The sequence below is a fragment of the Pecten maximus genome, chromosome 1 (genome assembly GCF_902652985.1).
Source record: "Pecten maximus chromosome 1, xPecMax1.1, whole genome shotgun sequence".
NCBI classification, from domain to species: domain Eukaryota; kingdom Metazoa; phylum Mollusca; class Bivalvia; order Pectinida; family Pectinidae; genus Pecten; species Pecten maximus.
In genome coordinates this window covers 7,653,723-7,673,897 of record NC_047015.1, presented here as the reverse complement: position 1 = coordinate 7,673,897, position 20,175 = coordinate 7,653,723, and the positions used below count along the sequence as shown (strand labels likewise).

The window sequence follows — 20,175 nt, the reverse complement described above, 5'->3', positions numbered from 1 at the left end:
AATTTCAGAAAACTAGAACTTAAATGAGTTTTCTTTGTAATTTCATAAAACCAGAACTGAAAGGAGTTTTCTTTGTAATTTCAGAAAACTAGAACTGAAAGGAATTTTCTTTGTAATTTCAGAAAACTAGAACTGAAAGGAGTTTTCTTTGTAATTTCAGAAAACTAGAACTGAATAGAGTTTTCTTTGTAATTTCAGAAAACTAGAATTGAAAGGATTTTCTTTGTAATTTCAGAAAACTAGAACCGAAAGGAGTTTTCTTTGTAATTTCAGAAAACCAGAACTAAAAGGAGTTTTCTTTGTAATTTCAGAAAACTAGAACTGAAAGGAGTTTTCTTTGTAATTTCATAAAACCAGAACTGAAAGGAGTTTTCTTTGTAATTTCATAAAACCAGAACTGAAAGGAGTTTTCTTTTTTATTTCAATAAATCAGAACTGAAACACTTGTAACTGAGGTATATAAATCAACAATGTGACAGAACAAGGAAAATTACATTTCTGACCCGACAGGAATCGAACCTGGGCGTCCCATGTGATAACAACTAAGCCAGAAGCATGCTCAATCAGAGCATATGTAACACTATGTACAAGTCACACAGTTCCTTTTACAATACATCAGAACATCAGTGTTCAGAGTTATCACATAATATATGCATCAAATACATCCTAAATGTATCAACAGTAACCAAAATATTACTAACATTAAAATCAATTAATTCATTAATATGATAGCATAAAAAAAATATATAATTTACTGACCTATGACCTTGACATCATGGACACTGAACTAACTTCTATGTACTGCCTCTTTTGGAACAGAACAGTATCATATAAAGACAAGTACTTTCACTGGGAAGTATGTTAAGATGATCGTAAAATTTCAATAAGTATCATATAAAAAAACTACTTTCACTGGGAAGTATGTTACGATGATCGTAAAATTTCAATCCTACGTCCAGTACAGTCAGTTTCGTTTAGTATCTTACCTCCTTGTAAGTTACAATAACTTTGATTATGTCCCCCATTGGCATTCTCTTCATCATTTGCTGTTTTTCAGCGGGTAATGGTGGAGTGAATGTTATTTTTCCTATAAATATTAAAAACAAGAATATCAGTAGAATATATATATATGTACACCAAGTTTCATTACCTAGTTTATATATGTATACCAAGTTTCATTACCTAGTTTATATATATATATATGTACACCAAGTTTCATTACCTAGTTTATATATATATATATGTACACCAAGTTTAATTACCTGGTTTATATATCTATATGTATACCAAGTTTCATTACCTGGTTTATATATATATATGTATACCAAGTTTCATTACCTGGTTTATATATCTATATGTATACCAAGTTTCATTACCTGGTTTATATATCTGTATGTATACCAAGTTTCATTACCTAGTTTATATACATCTATATATATATATGTATACCAAGTTTCATTACCTAGTTTATATATCTGTATGTATACCAAGTTTCATTACCTGGTTTATATATCTATATGTATACCAAGTTTCATTACCAAGTTTATATATATCTATAGGTATACCAAGTTTCATTACCAAGTTTATATATATATATATCTATATGTATACCAAGTTTCATTACCTGGTTTATATATCTGTATGTATACCAAGTTTCCTTACCTAGTTTATATATGTACACCAAGTTTCATTACCTGGTTTATATATCTATATGTATACCAAGTTTCATTACCTAATTTAAATGTAAGCAAAGATATGATCCAGACACAAGATTTCACCAAGGGCAAAAACTGACCTTGCTAGAAAATGTTGGCAAAGTTATGTTCCAGACAACAGGGACTTAAGAATTTGTTACAGTCTACATGTATTTGGACCTTCCCTAGTGTGTATAGTACATTTTGAGACGTTTTGGAGGGCTAGATTAAAATTTTGGTTAAAATGACACCCCCAGTGTTCATATATACATATGAAAAGGGAGGAAAGCTCTCTGTGACAAAAAATCGACACCGCCTACATTTCTCGATGAAAAAAACATGTTTCTGCTGTGTGTAGAGAAATATGTTTATGATTGTTAAAAAGGTGGATATTTTTTCTTTCAATAACATCCCATATACATGTATTCTCGTTCCAATGCATGTACTTCTGTTTCCTCCAAAAACCACACCATTTCCGCGACTTGGAAAAACTCTGACCCATGATGGCACGGTTAACATGCATGAGTTAAAGCTGCAATGTCATTGGCGGGCTATTTTGAGGCCCTTCATTTTAATACTCTAGGGACACCTCGGGACTTACTGTCGAAGTCATCCACAAGCCAGAGGCACATCGAACGAAGGGAAATTTAGGAATCTATATATAGTTTCAGCGTACGGGAGGGAGGACGGACTGACGGATTAACGGACCATGGATGCAGGGTGATTTGAATAGTCCACCATCTGATGATGGTGGTCTAATAAAAAAAATCTCAGTTCGGTACAACAAAACAGTCAAAGCATGGAACTTTCAGGACAAAGCTTTTGTTCCCTCTAACAAAGTGAATAGACCTGAGGCCTCGTGTAAGAAGAGGCTAGTTATATCCCTCTCTATACTGTGTACTATTTCCCTGTTTCTGAAACAAGCTTCAAACCTGTATGTTTACTGTAATGCTTAGAAAAGTAACAGTACAGACTCGAGGAATACACAATATTGTTTAATGACTAAGATGATATTTGATGATTTCTACTTATGTGTGACCTTGTGACCTACCTGTAAGTTGTGGTGGAGTTGCCATGACAACTCGCTTAGCTTTCACACGGACTCCATTTTTACAAGAGATGAGAACACCATTCTCATCCTGAAATAGACAATACACAGTTTTGTAATAGTGTTTTATACCAAATTTTTGTTTTTGATTGATCTTGGAATGTTGGTGCTGTAGTTCTTAAAAGAATCAGGGTACTGAAATGGTGATTATAAAAAGTGTGCCAATTAAATTCTAAGTTGTAACATTGACCTTGACCTTTGGCAGATAGTACCTGTTTTCAAAGTTTTCTTTAGGATATGTCCAATGCAAGCCTGTGAAGATTTACCTGTCAATAGATATGCTAGAGTGATGATGAATAGTGTAGGACACTTCTGGAACTGGCACCTTGACCTTGACAATTCAAAACATCCTGTCCAAGGTAATCCAGTGTAAACATTGAGTGACAGTAAACTTCTAGACAGGGAAAATAGTGGGAAGACAAAGTTCTTTTTTGACAGCTATACCAATATCCCAACATGACATCAAACTCCATTAGTAAACACAAAGAGTGATGACAACAAAAATGTGTGACAGACAAACAAACAAATAGAGGAATATAGGAACATAAAAACATCCGCTGGAGACGTTTAACAGACATCATGTTTTTTTTCTTTTTGCATTTTATTCCTTGTCCAAGATATTAAAGTAACTCCATCAAAATTATAGTTTATTCCTTCCTCACACGTATAAATATTGATAGTTTATTCCTTCCTCACGTGTATAAATATTGATAGTTTATTCCTTCCTCACATGTATAAATATTGATCAATGAGAAATTTGTCCTAGTTGGGACTAATATTTTCAAAATATTAATGAATGAGAGTGTGCTGTCCACAGAAACTTGTCCCAGTTCTGACTCTTTCCTCACAGGCCCACATGCTAAACTGCACAAATATGTATAATAGTACATACCTGTGTGATAGTCCATACCTGTAATAGTACATACCTGTGTGACAGTACATACCTGTAACAGTACATACCTGTGATAGTACATACCTGTGTGATAGTACATACCTGTAATAGTACATACCTGTGATAGTACATACCTGTGTGATAGTACATACCTGTGTGATAGTACATACCTGTGTGATAGTACATACCTGTAATAGTACATACCTGTGTGGTAGTACATACCTGTGTGATAGTACATACCTGTAATAGTACATACCTGTAATAGTACATACCTGTGTGATAGTACATACCTGTAATAATACGTACCTGTGTGGTAGTACATACCTGTGTGATAGTACATACCTGTAATAGTACATACCTGTGTGATAGTACATACCTGTAATAATACGTACCTGTGTGGTAGTACATACCTGTGTGATAGTGCATACCTGTAATAGTACATACCTGTAATAGTACATACCTGTGTGATAATACATACCTGTGTGGTAGTACATACCTGTAATAGTACATACCTGTGTGGTAGTACATACCTGTGTGATAGTACATACCTGTGTGATAGTACATACCTGTGATAGTACATACCTGTGATAGTACATACCTGTGATAGTACATACCTGTGTGATAGTACATACCTGTGTGGTAGTACATACCTGTGTAATAGTACATACCTGTGCAATAGTACATACCTATGTGATAGTACATACCTGTGTAATAGTACATACCTGTGATAGTACATACCTGTGTGATAGTACATATCTGTGATAGTACATACCTGTGTAATAGTACATACCTGTGTAATAGAACATACCTGTGATAGTACATACCTGTGATAGTACATATCTGTGATAGTACATACCTGTGTGATAGTACATACCTGTGATAGTACATACCTGTAATAGTACATACCTGTGATAGTACATACCTGTGATAGTACATACCTGTAATAGTACATACCTGTGTGATAGTACATACCTGTGTAATAGTACATACCTGTGTGATAGTACATACCTGTGTGATAGTACATACCTGTGTAATGGTATCAACTGGATGCTCCAATAAAACATGCCTTTTTCCAACCTTCTCTGCCAACATATTTGATATTTGTTGAGAGCCTCCCTATTATAGGAATAAAATATCATATGTTATATGTCTGAATAAACTATAACAAACATTGTATGTCTGACTCAACATGGACCCTTCTGTTAGGAATACTATATGATATACCATACATCTGAATTGACATGAACCTCTCTGTTAGGAATACAATATTATAGAAAACATGTTTAAATCAATGTGAACTTCAAAGTTATTAATACAATATATATTGTATCTAAAAAAACTGCCCTCAAAATGTACAAATACTATACCTTAGTCCACTCAGTGACCTGATATATCATGTAAATCCCTATACCTTAGTCCACTCAGTGACCTGATATATCATGTATATCCCTATACTCTAGTCCACTCAGTGACCTGATATATCATGTATATCCCTATACCCTAGTCCACTCAGTGACCTGATATATCATGTATATCCCTATACTCTAGTCCACTCAGTGACCTGATATATCATGTATATCCCTATACCTAGTCTACTCAGTGACCTGATATATCATGTATATCCCTATACCCTAGTCCACTCAGTGACCTGATATATCATGTATATCCCTATACCCTAGTCTACTCAGTGACCGGATATATCATGTATATCCCTATACCCTACTCCATGGTGTTTTCTGATCGCGGATGACTTACTATCACTTTAGGCTCCTGTCCGGGTTTTTTGATCGCAGATGTCTAACTATAATTTTTGACTCCGTTTCAGTGTTTTTTTATCGCGGATGACTTACTATAATTTTAGACTCCTGTCTAGTGTTTTCTGATAGTGGGCGATTAACTATAATTTTAGACTCCGGTCCGTTTTTTTTTATCGCGGGTGACTTACTATAATTTTAGACTCCTGTCCGGTGTTTTCTGATTGCAGATGACTTACTATAATTTTAGACTCCTGTCTGTGTTTTTTTTATCGCAGGTGACTTACTATAATTTTAGACTCCTGTCCGGGTTTTTTGATCGCGGGCGACTTACTATAATTTAAGACTCCTATCCGGTTTTTTTTTATCGCGGGTGACTTACTATAATTTTAGACTCATGTCCAGTGTTTTCTGATCGCGGGTGACTTACTATAATTTTAGACTCCTGTCCGGTGTTTTCTGATCGCGAGTGACTTACTATCATTTTAGGCTCCTGTCCGATGTTTTCTAATCGTGGTTGACTTACTATAATTTTAGACTCCTGTCCAGGTTTTTTTATTGCGGGTGACTTACTATAATTTTAGATTCCTGTCCGGGTTTTTTTTATCGCGGGTGACTTACTATAATTTTAGATTCCTGTCCGGGTTTTTTTTATCGTGGGTGACTTACTATAATTTTAGACTCCTGTCCGATGTTTTCTGATCGCGGATGACTTACTATAATTTTAGACTCCTATCCGGGTTTTTTTGATCGCGGATGACTTACTATAATTTTAGACTCCTGTCCAGTGTTTTCTGATGCCTCCACTAAGGGTTGAATACCCCCTGCAGCAGACACATACATGAGATAGAAAAGTACAGAGACCTGTGATGCCTCCACTCCCAAAACTGTTCGGTTGGCAGCATCAATACAATCCTTAGCACCTGAAATATAAAGTGTCAATAACAGTATGTACTTCTATAACTATTTAACAAGAAATCTGCACTGTTATATGTCTTGAGTCCTTGCTTTCCCTCTATCAAAGTTGCAAACCACACAACAATTCATCAAACCAAAAAATTGATAAGCCTAAAAACACATATCATATGTTTAAGTTGATAATCTCAAAATTAAACATGGACTAAGGACCAAAGAGAACCTGAAAAATGTCATTAGAAATACCTACTGTGCTTTCTGAAAAATGTCACATGTCAGAAATTCAACATGGCTGCCTAATGGTCATCTTATTTTCCAAATAAGCTTCACATTAAACATTTACAACAGAGAGAGATCGAGAGATGAACTCACAGTCAACAACAGAGAGAGAACCAGAGATATTCTCCAGTCTTAGTCACTATTCTGTTTTCTAAAGATATATCCAACCTTAGTCACCATTCTGTTTTCTAGAGATATATCCAACCTTAGTCACCATTCTGTTTTCTAGAGATATATCCAACCTTAGTCACCATTCTGTTTTCTAGAGATACATCTAGTCTTAGTCACCATTCTGTTTTCTAAAGATATATCCAACATTAGTCACCATTCTGTTTTCTAGAGATACATCTAGTCTTAGTCACCATTCTGTTTTCTAGAGATACATCTAGTCTTAGTCACCATTCTGTTTCCTAAAGATATATCCAACATTAGTCACCATTCTGTTTTCTAGAGATACATCTAGTCTTAGTCACCATTCTGTTTTCTAGAGATACATCTAGTCTTAGTCACCATTCTGTTTTCCAAAGCTATCTCCAGTTCTATATTACAAAATATGGAACAAGGGGAACATGCAACCATGTTCCACCACTGACCACTCCCCTTTCAGTGTTTTCAGAGAATTAGCAGTAATCTAGTATAGCAATTTTACAATGGACGAAAAATCTGAGGGACAGACACACTTTGAGCAGCCAATCATCTACTGATGGTGTGATTAGTCACAGGTGTCTGCATCTGGTTAGTATTTACAGAAAAAAATATTAACTCCTACTATATCAGCAAGTGTAACACTTGAAAATCAGACGATGCATCGATTGTGTAATGGAAGTAGGCTATCTCTGTTGGAGATGTGTTAAAACAAGGAGTCTGATTGGTCAATAATCATAATTAGTATTGTTTACAGAGCTGCTGAATAATCAGATTGACCATTACAAAATTGCTCTGAAATGGACACCCTGCTTCCGTTCCACACCCAGCCGATGCATCGACCGCTGGCTCGACCACTCTTGGTCCATTTTCTCATCTTTAAATCATTGTCAAATGACAAAAGGATAACTATTCATATTTAAGGGTTCTTATCCAAAGTACGTTACTGAAGTTTGTGACCATTTGATACTTTAAGTCAGATTTAACTGAAATTCAAAGTGAATCAAAGCTCACCCCCACTTCCAACTTGATTTAGTAGTAGGGGCTAATATTTTTTCTATGAATACAAACCGGATGCAGACACCTGTGGATTAGTAGACTGAACATGTAGTAAGCATATACAAAACTTATTTTTGCGTCCACATGTAAGTAGACTGAACGTGTAGTAAGTATATACGAGACTTACTTTTCGTCCACTTGTAAGTAGACTGAACGTGTAGTAAGTATATACGAGACTTATTTTTCGTCCACTTGTAAGTAGACTGAACGTGTAGTAAGTATATACGAGACTTACTCTTCGTCCACTTGTAAGTAGACTGAACGTGTAGTAAGTATATACGAGACTTACTCTTCGTCCACTTGTAAGTAGACTGAACGTGTAGTAAGTATATACGAGACTTACTCTTCGTCCACTTGTAAGTAGACTAACATGTAGTAAGAATATACGAGACTTACTCTTCCTCCACATGTAAGTAGACTGAACGTGTAGTAAGTATATACGAGACTTACTCTTCGTCCACTTGTAAGTAGACTGAACGTGTAGTAAGTATATACGAGACTTACTCTTCGTCCACATGTAAGTAGACTGAACGTGTAGTAAGTATATACGAGACTTACTCTTCGTCCACTTGTAAGTAGACTGAACGTGTAGTAAGTATATACGAGACTTACTCTTCGTCCACATGTAAGTAGACTGAACGTGTAGTAAGTATATACGAGACTTACTCTTCGTCCACATGTAAGTAGACTGAACGTGTAGTAAGTATATACGAGACTTACTCTTCGTCCACATGTAAGTAGACTGAACGTGTAGTAAGTATATACGAGACTTACTCTTCGTCCACATGTAAGTAGACTGAACGTGTAGTAAGTATATACGAGACTTACTCTTCGTCCACTTGTAAGTAGACTGAACGTGTAGTAAGTATATACGAGACTTACTCTTCCTCCACATGTAAGTAGACTGAACATGTAGTAAGAATATACGAGACTTACTCTTCGTCCACTTGTAAGTAGACTGAACGTGTAGTAAGTATATACGAGACTTACTCTTCGTCCACTTGTAAGTAGACTGAACGTGTAGTAAGTATATACGAGACTTACTCTTCGTCCACATGTAAGTAGACTGAACGTGTAGTAAGTATATACGAGACTTACTCTTCGTCCACTTGTAAGTAGACTGAACGTGTAGTAAGTATATACGAGACTTACTCTTCGTCCACTTGTAAGTAGACTGAACGTGTAGTAAGTATATACGAGACTTACTCTTCGTCCACTTGTAAGTAGACTGAACGTGTAGTAAGTATATACGAGACTTACTCTTCGTCCACTTGTAAGTAGACTGAATGTGTAGTAAGTATATACGAGACTTATTCTTCGTCCACATGTAAGTAGACTGAACGTGTAGTAAGTATATACGAGACTTACTCTTCGTCCACATGTAAGTAGACTGAACGTGTAGTAAGTATATACGAGACTTACTTTTCGTCCACATGTAAGTAGACTGAACGTGTAGTAAGTATATACGAGACTTACTCTTCGTCCACATGTAAGTAGACTGAATGTGTAGTAAGTATATATGAGACTTACTCTTCGTCCACATGTAAGTAGACTGATCATGTAGTAAGTATATATACGAGACTTACTCTTCGTCCACATGTAAGTAGACTGAACGTGTAGTAAGTATATACGAGACTTACTCTTCGTCCAGTTGTAAGTAGACTGAACGTGTAGTAAGTATATATACGAGACTTACTTTTCGTCCACATGTAAGTAGACTGATCATGTAGTAAGTATATATACGAGACTTACTTTTCGTCCACATGTAAGTAGACTGAACATGTAGTAAGTATATACGAGACTTACTCTTCGTCCAGTTGTAAGTAGACTGAATGTGTAGTAAGTATATACGAGACTTACTTTTCGTCCACATGTAAGTAGACTGAACGTGTAGTAAGTATATACGAGACTTACTCTTCGTCCACATGTAAGTAGACTGAACGTGTAGTAAGTATATACGAGACTTACTCTTCGTCCACATGTAAGTAGACTGAACGTGTAGTAAGTATATACGAGACTTACTCTTCATCCACATGTAAGTAGACTGAACGTGTAGTAAGTATATACGAGACTTACTCTTCGTCCACATGTAAGTAGACTGAACGTGTAGTAAGTATATACGAGACTTACTCTTCGTCCACATGTAAGTAGACTGATCATGTAGTAAGTATATATACGAGACTTACTCTTCGTCCACTTGTAAGTAGACTGAACGTGTAGTAAGTATATACGAGACTTACTCTTCGTCCACATGTAAGTAGACTGAACGTGTAGTAAGTATATACGAGACTTACTCTTCGTCCACTTGTAAGTAGACTGAACGTGTAGTAAGTATATACGAGACTTACTTTTCGTCCACTTGTAAGTAGACTGATCATGTAGTAAGTATATATAAGACTTACTTTTCGTCCACATGTACTTTCTCATAAAGCTCTCCAGTGACATGCCATCCAACTCAGCAGCATAGTTATTAAGTTTGTATGGAGCACTGACATCCACCATTTTCCTCAGCTTCTCTAACTTGGACACAAAATCAACAATATCAAATAAACTACAGCTTTTAACAAGAAATTCCTGGGAGATCTTGGCACTCACTACCATCAGATTAGCAGTAGTTTGTTTCTGCATCTTTCTCTAAGATTCTATTAATTATTTGTGCTTTATACACATCTTCATCAAAAGTAAATCAATTGTGCAAATTCAAAAGTCTTATACTGCTGAGATTTAAATTATGTTGTATAAAAGTGAGGGCCAGTTTACTAAAAGAGCAAAGCCGATGTTATCTTCTGGTCAGTCTGAAGATTGCCTGGCAATCTGGCAGGCATTTTGTTCTTCTGATCAGCTAATCTCAAAATTCAGCATGCACAACAATAAAGGGAACCTTACATGAAATTTAGGAAAGATGCATCCACTTATTCTTGGGAAATGGTGTCGACAAATTTTAGATGCCAAAAAATTTCAAATAATGCTCCAAATCAAATCAAAGATGGCCACCTTTGGAGACCAAATATTGGTGAAGGGCGAGTTAACCAGTATTGGGTGGGTATTCAAACTCAATAAGCATTAACTTGATCAACAAGGCTTGAACATACAGCAAATTCTCACCCAATTTATCATACACTGTAAATTCTCACCCAATTTATCATGCACTTTAAATTCTCAACTAATTTATCATGCACTGTAAATTCTCACCCGATTTATCATACACTGTAAATTCTCACCCAATTTATCATACACTGTAAATTCTCACCCAATTCATCATGCACTGTAAATTATCACCCAATTTATCATGCACGGTAAATTCTCACCCAATTTATCATACACTGTAAATTCTCACCCGATTTATAATGCACTGTAAATTCTCACCCAATTTATCATGCACGGTAAATTCTCACCCAATTTATCATACACTGTAAATTCTCACCCGATTTATCATACACTGTAAATTCTCACCCAATTCATCATGCACTGTAAATTATCACCCAATTTATCATGCACGGTAAATTCTCACCCAATTTATCATACACTGTAAATTCTCACCCGATTTATAATGCACTGTAAATTCTCACACAATTTATCATGCACGGTAAATTCTCACCCAATTTATCATACACTGTAAATTCTCACCCGATTTATCATACACTGTAAATTCTCACCCGATTTATCATACTCTATAAATTCTCACCCAATTTATCAGGCACTGTAAATTCTCACCCAATTTATCATACACTGTAAATTCTCACCCAATTTATCATACACTGTAAATTCTCACCCAATTTATCATACACTGTAAATTCTCACCCAATTTATAATGTACTGTAAATTCTCACCCGATTTATCATACACTGTAAATTCTCACCCGATTTATCATACACTGTAAATTCTCACCTGATTTATAATGTACTGTAAATTCTCACCCGATTTATAATGCACTGTAAATTCTCACCCAATTTATCATGCACTGTAAATTCTCACCCTATTTATCATACACTGTAAATTCTCACCCGATTTATCATACACTGTAAATTCTCACCCAATTTATCATACACTGTAAATTCTCACCCGATTTATCATGAACTGTAAATTCTCACCCGATTTATAATGTACTGTAAATTCTCACCCAATTTATCATGCACTGTAAATTCTCACCTGATTTATAATGTACTGTAAATTCTGACCCGATTTATCATGCACTGTAAATTCTCACCCAATTTATCATGCACTGTAAATTCTCACCCTATTTATCATACACTGTAAATTCTCACCTGATTTATAATGTACTGTAAATTCTGACCCGATTTATCATGCACTGTAAATTCTCACCCAATTTATCATGCACTGTAAATTCTCACCCTATTTATCATACACTGTAAATTCTCACCCTATTTATCATACACTGTAAATTCTCACCCGATTTATCATACACTGTAAATTCTCACCTGATTTATCATGCACTGTAAATTCTCACCCAATTTATCATGCACTGTAAATTCTCACCCGATTTATCATACACTATAAATTCTCACCCGATTTATCATGCACTGTAAATTCTCACCTGATTTATCATGCACTGTAAATTCTCACCCGATTTATCATACACTGTAAATTCTCACCCGATTTATCATACACTGTAAATCAAGGAGAGCCAGTCCAGATAGAGATGGTATATCAGAGGTATAACTTGTAACTGTGTCTCCTCCAAACTGCATGAATTTTCTTCCCTGTATGTACTGTGGGTAAGTTTCCAGACCCAGCTCGGCCAACAGTTTTGTAATGTGAGGTTGACACCTGAATCAAGAGTACAGGATATAGATCTGGAGCACTGTGACAAGTAGATTTACATCAGAATCATATCTTTCATTTCACTTAAATATATCATAGGTAACGTATGAATTTATTCAAATGACTCAATATAATGCAGAAAAAATATTGTACTAAATACCAACCCATTGTCCTACACCTTTACTAATAATATACCAGCTCACCCATTCTCCTTCTACAGCATGTACCTGTACTATTATTATACCTGCTGACCCATTGTCTCCTACAGCATGTACCTGTACTATTATTATACCTGCTGACCCATTGTCTCCTACAACATGTACCTGTACTATTATTATACCTGCTGACCCATTGTCTCCTACAGCATGTACCTGTACTATTATTATACCTGCTGACCCATTGTCTACTACAGCATGTACCTGTATTATTATTATACCTGCTGACCCATTGTCTCCTACAACATGTACCTGTACTATTATTATACCTGCTGACCCATTGTCTCCTACAACATGTACCTGTACTATTATTATACCTGCTGACCCATTGTCTCCTACAGCATGTACCTGTACTATTGTTATACCTGCTGACCCATTGTCTCCTACAGCATGTACCTGTACTATTATTATACCTGCTGACCCATTGTCTCCTACAACATGTACCTGTACTATTATTATACCTGCTGACCCATTGTCTTCTACAGCATGTACCTGTACTATTAATATACCTGCTGACCCATTGCCCTCCAAGGTCCCATTTGTCTGTACTGTTACCATTGTCTAGTTCAACGGTTAGTGTTCTTCCTCCAACTCGATCTGTAATACAAAAAAATCATCTATCTAGATAATCAATCTAATACATTTTTTGTTCGACCATCTACCAAAATTTATCAAATCAACACCTTAAGTTTTTTGCTTTATCGTTTTTATTATTATTGCGTTATGATGTAATAGTTACTACAGTTATAGGAGTGAAAGTGCATCTGTATAACACATCACAATTTTAGATTTTAGCAGATTTGATTGATATCTTCACCTCTTGGTTCTTGTAACAACTTTTGTGTGCACATTTTTTTACAACTGTTGAGTGGTTTCATAATGACTATAATATAGGGTTCCATACTTTGACCCAGTTTTGAATATAGGATCACGTGATTATTGACGGTAGTTTGCTATATTGGTCTGTATTATTGTATTACCTTTGGCTTCCAGTACAACAACACTCAGGCCTGGATCTTTTCTGTGTAGATGATAAGCTGCTGTCAGTCCAGAAAGGCCACCGCCCACTATCGCGACGTCCACTTCCTGACCTTCTGCCATAGTTGTAGCGTAGATTCACCCGCTGACTTGTCGAGGCACCGCACTTTATGGAGTGCGTATCGAAGACATATCAGAAAAGCGTTCATAAATTGCGATATCCCCGAACAAAATGTTGTTTCTTTTGGATACCTGACGTTTTTCTAGCTCTTTTTATCTAAACAGTTTTGGTAATATGGGAAAAATTGATTTGCACAGCATAGCAGGACCTGGAGTTCTTATAGCTGTTGTGTGTCTCTGGTGCTATTATCGGAAAACAGAGAGTCACAGGAGGAAAGAAAGCAGGCATCGCATCACATTATACACTTATCCAAACTACAGATCTATGCGGTGCATTTGGTTAGCTACAGGTAAGTGTTCCGGTGAAGAGTGGGAAAAGTATACACAAAATAGTTCCGAAGTAAACATGTTACTTTGTTTAGTTGTCATAATTGTCTTTTAAAAGTTCATACTTCATTGGATGGACTTATTCCAAAGTAAATATTGTTTAGCTGTATTTATAGTTTTAAGGCATTCTGCTTTATCAAAATGGCCTCTGTTATATAACTCGAGTTTGTACAAGTTGAGGTATCTTCACTTGACGACCTGTTATTACAGATTACGGCATTTTAGCTGACGATAGTACAGCTTTTCAGTCCACACATTACACGTGTTGGGAAGTTCACACAAAGAATAGTCAACTCAACTAATAGGAGGACATGCCATGTTTGGTGCAAACTCTTCAAGCAGCATTTTTTTAATCAAGGGGGGCCGCGGTGGCCGAGTGGTTAAGGTGTACCGACACTTTATCACTAGCCCTCCACCACTGGGTTGCGAGTTCGAAACCTACGTGGGGCAGTTGCCAGGTACTGACCGTAGACCGGTGGTTTTTCTCCGGGTACTCCGGCTTTCCTCCACCTCCAAACCTGGCACGTCCTTAAATGACCCTCGCTGTTAATAGGACGTTAAACAAAAACAAACAAACATTTAATCAAGGCTAATTATATTTCATTAGTGGTGATAGATTATGGAATAAAAGTTATAGTGTTGCTTCACTCTGGTACGTTTAATTCAATTCAATCAATATAATTAATTTTCTTTGTTTTCATGGTAAATACTCAAATGTCATTGGTCGAAAAATTCTTTTCATTCTTCTATGAAAGAAATTCCGAGAATGGCGCGAAAAATGTGACGTCACAATACGACAATTGACGCTGCGTATTGATTTGAGAAAAAGAATCCCATTTAAAACCAGTAAAATTGTACATAAAACATGTTTTAAATTAGAAAATCATTTTCAAAAATTAATTATAAGCGTTGATGTCAATTTTTTTTTAGTTTCATCGGGGTATGAAACAAATTTTTTTTGCAAACTGTATGAATCCGCTACTAGGTGATAGACTATGGAATGAAAATGATGTCTCTCAGGGACGTACATAGACCTGTATATACGTCCCCGCTTCTCTGTAGCTGTGCACAAAATATGACATATCAAAATTGGTAATTGAATATTAATCATGTCAAATTAACATAAATGATGCGTCATCGACACACCCAGAATACCTTGAAATGGCTTTTTGTCTGATATTAGTATGATTTGGTCACATAGCTAGATTTTCAGTGCCATGATCGTATCACTTCTCTGTTTGATCTGCTTTTAGAGCTTGGGATTGACAACAATATAAAAATGATAGAAATGGATCCACACGACAAAAGAAAGTGCGAGTCCTACAAGACAGCGGTTCACCCTCACTGTACCATTCCCGCCCTGGTGCTGGAGGACGGCAACACCATTATCGAGTCCGGGGCTATCTGTTTGTACATGGCAGACTTCCATAAAAGCCTTGTTCCGGAGACACAATGGATTGCTGACTACTATAAGTATGCCCCGTTGACGTATAGGTTCACATTATCATTATCAAGTCCTAAATTCCGAATTGTATATGACTGTTGGGTGTTGCACTACACAAGTCACATGACAAAAGACTACACATACCCACTAGTCGAACTCGTCCGTATTTACGCCCGTCCGTCGTCCGGTAACGCTTCCTTTAAACGACTTCTTCCAAAGAACGGAAGGCCTTAGAGCCATGATGGCAGCTTCCTGAGTTTCATTACAGGTCACAGCTAGGGTCAAAGTTGAAACACTTAAATATCTTCATTTCTATAACCAAAAGGGCTAGGATCAAAATGTTTGGCAGTTAACTTTCTGCGATGAGCCCAAAAAAACAAATTGCAAAAAGAAATTTCCTCGACACATATTCAAGTTCACATGGGGCAAATTAATTGAAACACTTCAAGAACCCTTTCTTAATGATCAAGAATTTTTGTCTAGTAAGTTACTTGGGTCATGCCCAACAAAATTTGCGACAAAATTTGCGACAAGAAACGACATTGACCGGTATTCACATTGGTCTTTTATTTCAAACATTGCAATGCGTTCTTCTGGTTAACTGAAGACTTAGAATCAAGATGAGTAACTATTAGGTTCACGGGATTACGCCCGACAAAGTTTGCGAAAAGAAATGACATCGACCCATATTAAAGTCATAGGGGTCACATGTGCTGACATATTTAAACCATCTCTTTGCGTCCCAGTAACCAAGAGGCCCAGAGACCTGATGTTTGGCCTGAACGATGTGGCATCTTTTTAAATCTTATATGCCTTCTTAATAACAGAATCACGATATTGGACAAGTAGTACCTCGAGATAAAGGAGTGCCAAGTTTGTTCAAACAAACAACTTTGACTTACTTTATCAGGCAACAGTTGTCAAGTGCGTTTAATGTGTTGTAAGTAGGGTGGACGTGTACTTTTACGGGCGATAACCGCCCTTACACGTAACTCGTTCCCCCTATCTAAGTATTCGCGAAAGTTCCCAAAGTTTTTATATTTAATTACTTCAACAGATCCCACACTGGAATAGTTACACAAATCCCAAATAAAGTATTGATATGTCAATGTATAATCTCACTCCAGCTGGATAGTGTACGCCTGCAGCACCCTGGATGACATGATGGAAACCATCTATTTACAGTGGTATTTGACGGATTCAGAGGATCAAAATGAACAACTTGTTAAAAGGATGACCGACAAATTTCAGGTTTTTGCCGACTACTTTAATAACTACCTCAAAGGAAAATCGTTTATTTGTGGAGACAAGTAAGTACCCCTAAAATAAACTTGATATAATAGGTACAGTATATATCGGTATAGCCCCAGACTCATGGTGTCAGGGCCAGAGGAAACTCGGGCTACTATCGGTAATGCTCTATCGGTATAGCCCCAGACTTATGGTGTCAGGGCCAGAGGAAACTCGGGCTAATATCGGTAATGTGAATACCACTCTATCGTCCTTCTAGGACACGTCAGTGACACCAGTAGGGACTAAATATATAGATATCTAGGAGGGATTTTATCCTCGTCAGTGACACCAGTAGGGACTAAATATATAGATATCTAGGAGGGATTTTATCCTCGTCAGTGACACCAGTGGGGACTAAATATATAGATATCTAGGAGGGATTTTATCCTCGTCAGTGACACCAGTAGGGACTAATTAAATGTGTAGTAAACAAATTGATTAGAGAATGGGAGGTGCATTAACTCCTCTCACCATATTTTTGACAATCCACACTCTGATCTGTCGTTTGCTTTTTAGATACTTTTCAAAAAATAAAAAATGCGTATCTATATTCTGAATCAGTGCCCCTGTTCATAAGGTTTTTAACCTGGTGTTCTCGGAGAGTTAAATACTGGACACTATTATCTTTGAAGGGTTTAACGTCCAGTATTTCGGCCTGTAAGTGGGTAAGCTTTCACACAAAATTACAGGTCATATAAATCCTATATATAGACATACACCACACGGTCTATTATACAATCCCGAGTTATCACAAGAGAGATAGCTCGTGAGGTTATCATCTTTATGCGCAGTTTAACATATAATCCCGAGTTATCACGAGAGATAAATCAGAGAGATAAGCAGTGGCGTCCTCGTTTAAGCTTGTGAAGAATAGAACTCGTGGTAAAATGTTTAAAATGGTCAAACCTGTCATCTGATGTCATTGTTAAAGGTGTGTCACTGAAAATTTGATTGGTTACTATACCCACTTGACAACGTCGGGTCGCTTCGCGGGCTTTATAGTAAAGATGCACATTAAAACAAGGCTGGTTTCGCCAGTGATAAGACAAATTATCATTTATGTAGCCTGTAGCTTGTTTTGCTACTGCCACGGAATAGCCTACCTGCAATCAGAAGTCAACATCGCATAATTTAATTTAAATCTAAACGTAACTACATACAATGTATTGAGCTCTTGCCGTCCCCAATCCAAATCAGGATGATGACGCCCCTAATCATACAAAATATTTTATGTATTAGGGAAAGAAATAGCTGTTTACACGTCTGCTTTTTACAGATTCACCGCTGCTGACTGTATTATGGGATACAACATTTGGTGGGCATCAGGAATGAGAGAAGGATGTCTAATTGACCAGTACCCTGAAATCATCAGCTATCTCAGCAGATTACAGAGCAGGTACGCCTTCCAGAACACATTTCCTTCGTAGCCACTCTGTACCCTGAAATCATCAGTTATCTCAGCAGATTACAGAGCAGGTACGCCTTCCAGAACACATTTCCTTCGTAGCCACTCTGTACCCTGAAATCATCAGCTATCTCAGCAGATTACAGAACAGGTACGCCTTCCAGAACACATTTCCTTCGTAGCCGCTCTGTACCCTGAAATCATCAGTTATCTCAGCAGATTACAGAGCAGGTACGCCTTCAAGAACACATTTCCTTCGTAGTCGCTCCGTATTCTGAAAAAGTTCACTACCTCGACAGATTACAAACCAGAAACTCATTCAAACAAACATTTCCTTCATAACCGCTCTGCACCCTTTCATAGCCACCGCGTCCTTTTTCGTTATCTATTACTAATCATTATTTTTAAATTTTCGTTATCTCGGCAGTTTAAGAGCACAAAACCCTTACAGCAAACATTTCCTCCATAGCAAGGACGTATCTCCAACATGGATTGGTTAGAAGTAAAGGGTCGGATCTCAAATTTATCAATTTTTAGATTTTAATAAATCATAACTACGAGTGAGATTTTCTTATAGAATTTGTACATTATATCAATTGAAATGGTCTTATTCTGTTAAAATACTATGTGATTTAAAAGAATTAGACAATTTCCATTGATATAAAGCACATATTCTTTACGAAATGCTCAGTCGGAATTGTAATCTATCAAAATAAAAAAATTGATAAATTTGATATACGATCCCTTTACTCCTAAGCACTCCATGTTGGAGATATGTCCCTGTTCCTCTAAACAATCGCCATGTCAATCACTGACGCAAACCCATTACAGCCATGTCAATCACTTGACGCAAACCCCTTACAGCCATGTCAATTACCGATACAAACCCATTACAGCCATGTCAATTACTTGACACAACCCCATTACAGACATGTCAATCACTGACGCAAACCCATCACAGACATGTGAATCACCTGATACAAACCCATTACAGCCATGTCAATCACTGACGCAAACCCATTTCAGCCATGTCAATCACTGACACACATCCATTACAGCCATGTCAATCATCCGATACAAACCGCTTAAAGCCATGTCAATCACTTGACACCAACCACTTACAACCATGTCAATCACTGACGCAAACCCATTACAGCCATGTCAATCACTGACGCAAACCCATTACAGCCATGTCAATCACTTGATACAAACCCATTACAGCCATGTCAATCACTTGATACAAACCCATTACAACCATGTCAATCACTTGATACAAACCCATCACAGACATGTCAATCACTGACGCAAACCCATCACAGATATGTGAATCACCTGATACAAACCCATTACAGTCCATGTGAATCACTTGACATAAACCCATTACAGCCATGTCAATCACTTGACATAAACCCATTACAGCCATGTCAATCACTGACGCAAACCCATTACAGCCATGTCAATCACTTGATACAAACCTATTACAGCCATGTCAATCACTGACGCAAACCCATTACAGCCATGTCAATCACTTAACATCAATTACAGCCATGTCAATCACTTGATACAACGTAACGTAACGTTAAGGACACTCTTCCATATTTTACATGTTAGGTAGCAGTGTACAGTAAAAATGCCAAATTCTGAAAAATATGGCACATGTTTTAGATATGTAAACATTGCCAGTTAACCTTACACATAACCTCTAA

At 36.8% G+C, this 20,175-nt stretch overlaps 2 protein-coding genes across 2 annotated transcripts in view; one reads left to right on the top strand and one right to left on the bottom strand.

Annotated features, from left to right (window-relative positions):
• Positions 1 to 14,231, bottom strand: part of LOC117334576 (probable flavin-containing monoamine oxidase A) — a 25,294-nt gene extending 11,063 nt beyond the window's left edge. Inside the window, exons 1-8 of the mRNA XM_033894658.1 lie at positions 13,823 to 14,231; positions 13,352 to 13,439; positions 12,459 to 12,633; positions 10,248 to 10,365; positions 6,214 to 6,371; positions 4,721 to 4,810; positions 2,746 to 2,833; positions 987 to 1,087 (exon numbers count right to left, since the gene is read on the bottom strand). Of these exons, the coding sequence (XP_033750549.1) occupies positions 987 to 1,087; positions 2,746 to 2,833; positions 4,721 to 4,810; positions 6,214 to 6,371; positions 10,248 to 10,365; positions 12,459 to 12,633; positions 13,352 to 13,439; positions 13,823 to 13,943 (939 nt within the window). The 5' untranslated portion in view covers positions 13,944 to 14,231. The remainder of the gene's footprint in view (positions 1 to 986; positions 1,088 to 2,745; positions 2,834 to 4,720; positions 4,811 to 6,213; positions 6,372 to 10,247; positions 10,366 to 12,458; positions 12,634 to 13,351; positions 13,440 to 13,822) is intronic.
• On the top strand, positions 14,084 to 20,175 carry LOC117323763 (glutathione S-transferase 3-like). Its single transcript, XM_033879200.1, has 4 exons — positions 14,084 to 14,290; positions 15,581 to 15,800; positions 16,899 to 17,081; positions 18,341 to 20,175. Exons 1-4 carry the CDS (start codon positions 14,116 to 14,118, stop codon positions 18,489 to 18,491), a joined length of 729 nt encoding a protein of 242 aa, XP_033735091.1. The 5' UTR covers positions 14,084 to 14,115; the 3' UTR covers positions 18,492 to 20,175.